The sequence below is a fragment of the Vicia villosa genome, linkage group LG1 (assembly GCF_029867415.1).
Source record: "Vicia villosa cultivar HV-30 ecotype Madison, WI linkage group LG1, Vvil1.0, whole genome shotgun sequence".
NCBI lineage: Eukaryota > Viridiplantae > Streptophyta > Magnoliopsida > Fabales > Fabaceae > Vicia > Vicia villosa.
In genome coordinates, this window is record NC_081180.1 from 62,499,049 (window position 1) to 62,509,735 (window position 10,687).

A 10,687-nucleotide genomic window follows, 5' to 3' on the forward strand; every position below is an offset into this window, starting at 1 on the left:
AGCTGCTAAATTCATCTAGACGGTTAGTAGGGTACTTGCGCAAGAGATTGTATGCTCAGTGGCGAAAAAGTGTCCATTTGTCCCGCCCTTAATGTTCCATTGCTTCATTACTGAGTATGTGCCCTTTGGACCTTGTAGAAACCCCACAATAGACTTGAACTAAAAAAATAATGTTTTATATCTATATTATGCCTTTTGCGTTGGTTCAATGATCAAATATATATTCAATAATCCATATCATATATATATATATATATATATATATATATATATATATATATATATATATATATATATATATATATATTACTTTAATGGAAATGGATGGTTCAGAGCATCTGAGTGCTCTCCCTTATGTCTTTTGACCACTCGCTCCGTTGTTCAACGGCAAGCCACTACTGTTGCCTCTAAGGCTTTCAGAGATCCACCACGTCCTCCTCAAGCAACAAATGATTAAGTCCTTGTGGTATGTCTATTTGTTCATTCACAATAAAATCATGTCCAACCTAGGGCAAGTTATAAGGTATTCCAACCTCTTCCATTCATCGGATCTGGTTCAAAATTCCACCATGGCGAACCTTAGGGGTACATTGAGCTAATGGTCACATTGGGAGAAGGAAGGGATACCAAAAATATTGATTCTCAATTCCTAGTAGTTCCATGCAGGAGCATCTATAACCTCATCCTAGGTCGTTCCTACGCAACAGCCTTGGACGTGGTAGCATCCACAGTCCAACTCAAGCAAAGGTACCACCACGAGCTAATGACTATAAGTTTCGACCTATCTAGAGCTAAGAGGATCTACAAGGCTTTACAGTAAGACCAAAAAAAGGTGAAGGAAGAGCCGTGAAGATCAATGTGACATCCCTAGTCAGACAACTAAGAGACATGACTATCCGACCTCCTACAAGTAAGGAAGGTCATCTCAGCCATACAAGTAGAAGTGACTGATCCGAGGAAAATCAAAGCTAACTATCGTGTCTCTTATAGTTAATAAGAAATTGCACAACCCTTTGGTTATCTTAATTATGTTCCTATGTAAAAAGCTACAACACATTACTATAATGTATTTTTTTCATTAATTTAAAGAAAGAATGGATTTCTACTAAATTATCTCTTTTCCTTGTGATTATGAAAGGGAATGATGAGTTTGGAATACGACCAATGAGATCAAAGCCACATCACAAAGATTCATATGTTATCTCATAAACACCACAAACATATGACAAAAGCAATAAAAATCCCACGATGTTAATGCACACACTCTAGCATTTTTGTACATTGAACGGTATCTCTAAGTTAGTATGAGCACCTTGCATTAAGAATCTTATAATACACTTAAAACATGTTTGAAAAAGTATCATGCATGAAAAACTAGTTACAAAGCCTTAAAAACCAGTTACATGCTTCAAAAATCATATTTCACTCAAAACATAAGTGTATGTGTCGATACATACGTTCTTCAGGTCGACACTTGTACTACAAGAATGAAGCTTGTAGCTTCTGTTTGAATATGTCGACACACACAAGTTTTTAGGTCGACACATACGCATTTCAAGTTGACACATGTGCTACAGTTTTAAAGCCTATAGCTTATGTTTGAGTGTGTCAACACATAACCTGTTATAGGTCTACTCATAGCATTACATAGGTCGACATATTACTTACATGTGTCGACACATGCAAGTGATTTTCTAAAATGTTGCATATTCTTTTAACTTCTAAGCATTCCTTTCGCCTCCAACTTACACCATTATAAATACATCATACATGCATCTTTTTCAATTTCATGAAACTATAAACACATCCTAGGATTGTTCATCATCTTCAACCTCTATGCATACACACAAACAAAGTATACATAATCATTTATTGTTTGGGTGTCATCTAGACTTGATTGATAAAGTTCAATTTAGGTTGGTTGTAACCTAAGGTTGGGTTGAGAATCATAGGGGGTTTCATTGGAAAAACTGTGAGGGTTTTTACTCCAAGATCAAGGTGTTGATTCGGGGGTTTTCGACAAGAGTTACACAATTGGATTTGATCGAGTGAAGAGCTTGGAAGAACGTGTGATTCTTGCAGAAGAGTAGCATGAGACGGTGAATCAATTGGTAATCTTGGGTGACAACAACTCATAATTTGGATTCGACTAAGTGAAGGCTTTGGAGAACAGTGGTTTCTTACAAAGGCGTAGCGCGAGATGGTGAATCAATTGGTGTTTGTTGGGTGACTTGATCAAACTCATATCAAGGGAAGAGAATTGCAAGGATCAACATCAAACATGGGATTTGTAGGGTTGGATTGCTTGACATCTCTTGTAAATAATTTTTGCATAGTAATATTGATATCCCAATCCCAAATTGGAATTGGGGGCAGATTTAGCCGTATCAAGGACGATCGATGAACTCCCTAAATAACTCCTAGTGTCCTCTCTCTCTCTCTATCTCTCTCTTGCTTTTAAATTTCCATTATCAAATTATTAAACACATTGATTAAGCAATTGATTCGTAACTATTTTCCGTTAATTGCTTTGAACATTATTGAATTGTAAATTGCCTTACAATCAATTAGATTCTAAGAAGATTTTGATATCAACAAGCTTAAAGGAAAATTCGTAAAATCAATCACACACCAAGTGTTCGATAATTTGACACTTTTAATTTTTGTATTTAAATTGATTGGAAATTGGTTGCTCTGTGATCACATTAAAACTGTTAAGTGAGTATTTGATTTGTTAATTGATTGTATCATTGCTATTCCAAACAAAGTGTTGTGCGCATATATGAGATTCCAATAACAGCTTCGATTTAGACAACTTTATGTCTAAACACGATACTTCCGCTTGCCATAGTTTAAACAATTTCAAAACCTTTAAAATCTGGTTTTTAAACTTGGGGATCTATTCACTCCCCTCTAGATAAGTTGTCGTCGTCTAACAGTTTTCTCTTAGGGGTAGAGAAGGCTTATTGACCTTTGGTCGAGCACAATCCCCAAATAAGTCCAATAAATTTTGAGCACAACCTTGGTGAAAAAGATGTGTCCGAGAGAAATGAACACGGGACCACAAGAAACACCGCAAAATAGGTAAAATACGAGTAAGTAATAAATATAACAGGTAAAATACGAGTAAGTAATAAACATAAATATATATTGCAGGATAGGAACAATGGATATTTACATAATCCAGGTACAAGCACAACAGTCAAAATAGATAAATAAAAATAAAATGTATACTAATCCATCAAGGGAACCACGTTCTCGTTCTCGATAACATGATCAAGACGAACTTGCTCTCCGAATTTTAACACGGTAGGATAAAAATACTCCACCTACTCAAGGAACTCTCAAAGGAGTCCTCAACGAAGAAGTGACTTTCTTTTATTGACTTGACCAATTTATTATAAAGATCAATATTTTCTTGGCGCATCACACAAAGACCGTCCTTAATTTTTTTAAACTTACTTGAGGCTCTTTTAAAGACTTCTCTTACTCTTCTATAATTTTCCAAGTAGGATCCAAAAACGGGTTTGCTTCTTCTAGTATGGCATCCAACTTGGACAAAGATGTCTAAGTAGAACCCAAAGCCTCATTCTTCTAAGTTACCTACCGAGCAAGCACATTCACCTTTTCAACTAGAGTTCTGAGATACTCGAGAGGCTATACAACATGTTCTATAGATAGGAACAAGTTAAAACACCTCAAATTTACTACAAGGATTGATTATTCTTAACTGTAAAAGCATAAACATGTTATTTTAGCTTCTCCTTCTCTTACCCAAGATCATTGGGTAAGAAATCCTATTCCCGTCCAACGTCCCCGAACGCCAGAATGGGTTACACCCAACTGGTATGGTAAGCCAACTATGCTAATTCCCCATGCCTGGCTTCTTTAGACAGACCTCAGAAGTAAGTGTAATCATCGTCGGAAACCGAGGACCGAAGCTCCCGACGAGTATGTAAAACACACATTAGTGTAATATATAAGTTTCTTCTAGCAAAGAATAAATAAATCTTTCACTATATTATCTTTCCCTTGTGATCGTAAAAAATAGCAACGAGGCAAAGATGTTTTTGCAAATGTCCCGCATGTATGACTAATGCAATGAGATCCCCACTACAAATGACTTAGGGGTATTATCACAAATGCCACATGAGTACAAATATTGCAATCAAATCCCAACACTACTATCACACAAACAACGACAACGAACCACAAAGTAGTAATAAAACTTACCTTCTCTTAGTAGCTAGCCACTTTAGAGGCAGACGTGATTTCTAATCACGTGGATCACTAACCATGCTATAATCTAGAGGAAACAAAATGGGACTCTAGCCTTGGTCTGACACAATCCCCAGATACACCCAATAAAACATCGACCATAAAATAGGAGAACAAGTTATCTCCTCGAGAAACGAAAATCGAGACTTAAAGCAATGTCGTAAGAGGTAGATTTTCCATATTTTAAGAAGTTAAAATAGAAATTAAATATATATTTCCAAGTTGGACCATAAAACTTACATATTCATAGAAGTTACACCGGGTAACAACTCTCTAGATAAAAACATACATAACCCCAATAAGGGACTACACGCTCAACTCATCACTAATGGAAAACTAGCTACCTATCCACCATTTCCTGATTTGGGAGAACTTCCACTCGTGGAAATTGAACTTGAGGATAAAAATGTTCCACCTACTGCAATGCATTTTCGAAATATACATGCACGGTGGAGAAACTGTATTCCACTGCCTTTGCATACTCCTAAGCCAAGGAAATATTTTCAAGGCTCGTCTCTCAAAGGTCGTCCTTAGTTTTCTTCCAACCTTATCGAGCTTCTTTTAAAGAGGCCTTCAACTCCTCTACCGCCATATAAGAATAGTCCATTGTCTTGTTGGCCTTAAAGATGGAGACCCTGATCTTGGTCAATTATGTTTTTGGTAGAGTTAGAGCTTCACCCTTCTGCTTCACCGCTTGGAGAAGCGACATCACTTTCTCGGCCAGTGTGCCAAGATACTTGAAAGGCTCTACAGTGACATATATACATGAAAGTAAGAAAATTTCTCCTTAAATCTCCTCCAGATACAAGTCTCTCTCTATTGTAAGAGCACTTACGTGTTCCTCTAGAATTTCCCTTTCATTTTTAAGACAACCATGCACAAGAATTTTATTCTCCCAGCAGCACCAAGTGACAAAACAGCTAACGTCCATCGAGTATGATACAATAAGTGTGCTAACTCCTTCTAGAAAACAACTTTAAACTTACTAGAGAAGTATGTGTAGTCCTCTTCAAAAATATAAGCTCGGAACTCCTCAATTATTCTTGCATCAAGGCATGTAAGGAGCGAAGGGGGCACGACCATCAGAGTCGATAATGTTACCCCTAGAGCTATGTTCCACCTTAATCTTTTTTAAGCATAAGAAGCCAGTAAATTAACGACCTTTCCTCTTGGGGCACCCAGATTTCAAGACTATTTGTCGGACTCCTCACGACCATGAAAGGCGATAAACATGGATCATCTTCCATTATAACCTGGTTGGGAGTATCACATAACTCCTCCTGTGTTGAGATATGTGAGAGAAGAGTAACGGGCCCAATAGGGCCCCCTGCAGTCAAAACCTCTTATTGGCTGCTTTGGTAACAGCCACATTGAGAGGCACGACTCGAGCGTTCCCTTTAATTTATTGTATTGTTTTGTAACATTTCATTTTGTTTGCAAGACAATAATAAACATGTTACAAATTGAAACACCAAAAGGATATTTGATAAAAAGGCCTTCCCCACGCTACTTATAAATAATGTCCTGTCTAACTTCTTTTCGAGCCGACATCCACCAACAATTGCTGCTCTATGTACCGCTTCCCTTATTTCTGTGTAGCCACATTAGAAGGGACCACACCTTCGACGTAGCGCATAATCTCAAAGAAAGATACTACTTTCCTTTTCAGGTAAATCTCCTCTTGAGATAGATAATCCATTTTGTAAACATATGGACTAGAATTCTCCAAGAAATGACACCATAACATGTAGAATATGTTTGATCATTGGTAGGATGTCCTAGGCTTTATGATACACATGTTGGCATAAAATACCTTGTTGAGGGAAGTAACCAAGAAGTACCAATCTTTGAATTGTTTTACACTCTCTAAGTAGATGTCAAACATCTTGGTGCACTGTCTGAGAGATATTAGACCTAGATCCTGGGCCGAATCAACGGAGCTTCGTTGAGCTTTGATGAGATGTAAGAAGAGCGAAATGGTCAACACATCCTTCTTGTATTCTCAAAAATATTAAAATACCTTGATGTAATCCCAACTCATTTGATGCAATTTTGAATGAGAAATTAGTAAATGATTAAACACACCGACCTCGAAATTGTTCAAGGGAATGAAAAATCATATCAAGGAAGATGAACACTCATGAAGGGGAACGAGGAATATGTCATATTTGTTACATACCTTGTTGCCTTCTTCTGGAAGAATTACCCCTACCTAATCTTCAATAGGTACCACCACAGTGAGAGAATGATATAAGTCGCTCTCACGAATAAAAACAGAGAGAATGTCGAGTGTCTCTTGGTCCATCCACACCAATGAGTTATCCCACATGGATTTCTAAACTTCAGGTTGGATGTTCTCCATTAAAAGTGGTCCTATTAACATGTGAAAGAAGTGAATATAAATAGCATTACGGGACAAGTTCATAGCTAAGTCTAGTATTCTTGCTAAAAAGTATGTGAAATAAGCCACTAAATCAACAACAATCTCCATCATCAAACTGCGACCTATCACATTTGGAAATGTGAGTCACACTAAACCAACGTCCATTGTGGACTTTTAAGTCAAGTATCCTACAAAAGAGGGAACATCGTTACCATCGGACATAGGGACACACGTTAGAGCCTCCTTGAAAAACAGTGTTAAACAAGAAATAGAGAGACATTTAATGCATTTGTTTCAAATGCTAATGACATATGATAATTCATTTTATGTGAGATATTTAATCTTTTTAGAATTTTAGGGTAATTTATATCTTGAGTATAAATGTGTAGCTTAAGATTTTAGGGTAATTTAAAGTATCATCTTTAGGTTTATCATTTCTATCTTCCTGTTTATAAATGTGTTGATTAAGATCTTTTTGTATTGTGTTTATTTTGCTTTGTTGAATAATGTGAAATTTAATAAATTAATAATCTTTTGAAATAATGAATTTGTCTTGATATACTCTACTCATGTGAATTTATGACATATATTTTAATGAATTTGTTAAATATTGGCAACAAGCAAAACAATAAATTGATGAGATTGACGATGATCAGAAGCAGTGAATGTTGCTAAGATCATGCTCAAAATTTATCTCCATAACAAAGTGATGATAAATTCTAAATACAACTCATAAATGAATATATTTAATAGGATTTTATACAAGTGCGTGAGAAAATTCATTAACTACCAAAAATATTTTGTTTACTAAGTTACGCTGATACGACACCAGGGAATATGTAAAACGGCATGTATCTTATGAAGAGGTGCGTCAAATACGAATCACTACCAATTAGGAAACTTAATGTAGTAACTTATTTCTGCTCCAAAATATCCACGTGCTTTAATTAATCTTCCATGCTAATTTCATTATTTTATTTTAATTTAATATCCCGATACACCGTATTGCTTACGTCATAAATTACCCACTAGTATAGATTTCTTTCTTTCACTTGATATATAAACGAAAGGGCTTTTTCATTCTTGGAGGCCACGGTTACTGCTTTCTTCTCTACTTCCATTTTTCTTTCTTCTTCACAATTCAGTGATGGATTGGGTACGAGGAGAATCACTTGGTAGAGGAACCTTTGCAACTGTTAATCTAGTCTTACCCAAAGGTGCTTCGAATTCTACTCTATTTCCTTCTCCGACAGCCGTCAAAACATCCGAGGTTTCAACCTCGTATACCCTTAAAAACGAGAGACATGTTCTTGATTGTCTAGGTTCCTGTCAACAAATGATTCGCTGTTTCGGAGATGATTATACCTTTGAGAATGGCCACGAGTATTACAATTTGTTTCTTGAATACGCTTCCGCTGGAACTCTTGCTGATCAAGTTAAATTCCACGGTGGCCGGATTCCAGAACTAAATATTCGCGGTTACACCAGGTCAATCGTGGAGGGCCTTAACCATATTCATAGCAATGGATTCGTTCATTGTGATATAAAGCTTCAAAACATTCTTGTATTTCATGATGGTGAAATCAAAATCGCTGATTTTGGTTTAGCTAAAAAATCAGGGGAAGAGCAGAGTGAAAAACAGAGGTTCGAATGCAGGGGTACTCCACTGTATATGTCGCCGGAATCAGTGATCCACGGAGAGCATGAGTCGCCGGCAGATATTTGGGCACTTGGGTGTGCCATGGTGGAGATGATGACGGGAAAACCAGCATGGAATATAGAGAAGGATTCGAATATGTTGTCGTTGTTGCTTCAAATTGGTACAGGAGAAAAATCACCGATGATACCAGAAGATTTGTCAAAAGAAGGAAAAGATTTTGTTGAGAAATGTTTAGTTAAGGATCCAAGAAAAAGATGGACGGCTGAGATGCTTTTGAATCATCCTTTTATTGAAGACGTGAAGAATGTTAACGAACCATCACCAAGAAATCATTTTGATTTCAATGATTGGGTTTCTAGTGTTGGTGATGCAGCTCCAAGCTCCCCGGAATATGAAGAATTGTGTCAATGGGATTTTGATTATTGTTCTTGTTTGGCAGCGGATCGGCTCAGGCAGCTTGTGACGGTTGAATTGCCCGTTAGTTGGTCAGAATCAGACAGTTGGATTAATGTTAGGTCAGAATGAGTGAGATTGTAAGATTTTTTTTTTTTTTTTTATAGAAAACAATCTCATTCATTAAATGAAAAAGAGAGAATACAAACATAAAGAAATAAAATGTGTTAGGGCATTTCTCATCAACACATTGACAACATCACTAATAATTAAGACTAACAAGCTATGGACATTACAAAGCTTTGAGAGAATAGAAACCAAAAGGAAGGTACCAAACCAAAACTTTAATCCAATCAACCAAGCAAAGTTCTTCCACAAGAGACATGTGAGTTTTGGAACTCCAATCTTTAAATCTATCCAATTACGGATCATATCTTTAGCTTTGACACTAGCTTTATCACGCTCAAATCGATTATTCGGGTTCACGATATTGATTAATCTCATCACTTGTGAATGAAACAATTGTTGACTGAAAAGAGGAGTTTGATTTACCACATCCCTAGTAAGATTCTTACTCCAAAACACATTTCCTCCGTCCAAGCTTCTTTGAGGCATTTCATCAAATACCTTGAGCACAAACTTAAAACAACCTAAATCTAATAATAACACACCCAACAAAACAAACCAAACAAGAAAAAATAGAACACACAACAAAACAAGTACAATAAAATAAACTATTACATGAAAACACACACATAAAATCTGGGCTTCCTTATCTTCCGGCGGTGGCGGCTCCGGTGGGGGTCGTTTTCCATGTCGATACCACTCTAGGCCATTGGTTGGTGGAGGTGATTTTAGAGTTGCAAACAGTTGATGGTTGATGGTGAAGAGGAGGAGGAGCTTGATGGAGGTTGGAGGAAGAAGCATGTATGGATCTAACATGAGTGAGGGTTTCAAAGGAATGAAAAGAGAGGAGGGAAAACTTACAATGGGAGAGAAACCTCCATTGAAGAGGAGATGACCACCATAATGGTGGTGAATAACTTCCATGAAGGAGGAGGAACCCCTACAAGAGGGGAGGTGAAACCCATCAAAAGAGGGGAACATAGAAAACCCTAAGTTTAGAGAGAAGGGAGAACTTCTCTCTCTAAACATTTGTTCAAGAAGAGAGATTGTAAGATTTTTGGTAGAGGTGAAATAGAGTAATTAGATGAGTAGAAGATGGATAATAGTAATTAATCTGATTCTGATTGGATTTTAATTTGATTCTGATTCATTTTTTATTATTCAAAATCGATTTTGATAGATATCATATACTTAGTTGTATCTAGCTCGGCGGACTGCCCTACTAGTCGGATGAACCATAATCACTAGCTCGGTGGGAACTATCCTCCAGCTCGGCAGTTGTCTACCTCCAACTCGGCCACGACAGTTACACATATACCAAAGGCTGCTACCATTACGAAGGTTATGATTCTTTAATGATGGACGATGGAGGTTACAGATAGCGGCCATATGGAGGAAATCCAAAAGTTGCTTCATCAATGTCGTAATTTACCACTCCCAGACTATAAATAGGGCTCCCAAATGAGAGATAAGCGAAGACATTTGATATCTTGAGCTTGCATCACTTGCACTAGTCAAATCCCTAAAACTACAACTCTCAAACTCCTGTGTGACCTCACTAGGATCTTCTCTCGAGAGGTAGTTAAAAAGTGTTCTGCAGGAACATTTGGTGCCCACCGCGGGGCCTAGGTAAAACTTTCCCATGCCGCCTATTCTTTCACTCATTATCACCATCAGGGTGAACGGACTATCTCCCTGCGGTGAAGATTCTCCGTCTAATATGGCTCAGTTGCTAGCCATGGTGGAGGCCTTAAAACAGCAGAATGAAACCCTCAAAGGCATTATCCAAGTCCTACAGACCCATACGTCATGGGAAGACGAGTTTCCAGAAAAATTGTTGTACCTTC

The 10,687-nt window shown here is 37.3% G+C and overlaps 1 protein-coding gene across 1 annotated transcript; it reads left to right on the forward strand.

The window, feature by feature from the left end:
* The first annotated feature begins 7,768 nt into the window (after window positions 1-7,768).
* On the forward strand, window positions 7,769-9,428 carry LOC131607650 (mitogen-activated protein kinase kinase kinase 20-like). The gene has a single exon (XM_058879629.1). The coding sequence runs from the start codon at window positions 7,809-7,811 to the stop codon at window positions 8,844-8,846; it is 1,038 nt and encodes a 345-aa protein (XP_058735612.1). The 5' UTR covers window positions 7,769-7,808; the 3' UTR covers window positions 8,847-9,428.
* Window positions 9,429-10,687: the final 1,259 nt, after the last annotated feature.

Bases quoted from the DNA above. Each gene is read 5' to 3' on its own strand.
- LOC131607650 (XM_058879629.1), top strand. From the start codon at position 7,809: ATGGATTGGGTACGAGGAGAATCACTTGGTAGAGGAACCTTTGCAACT.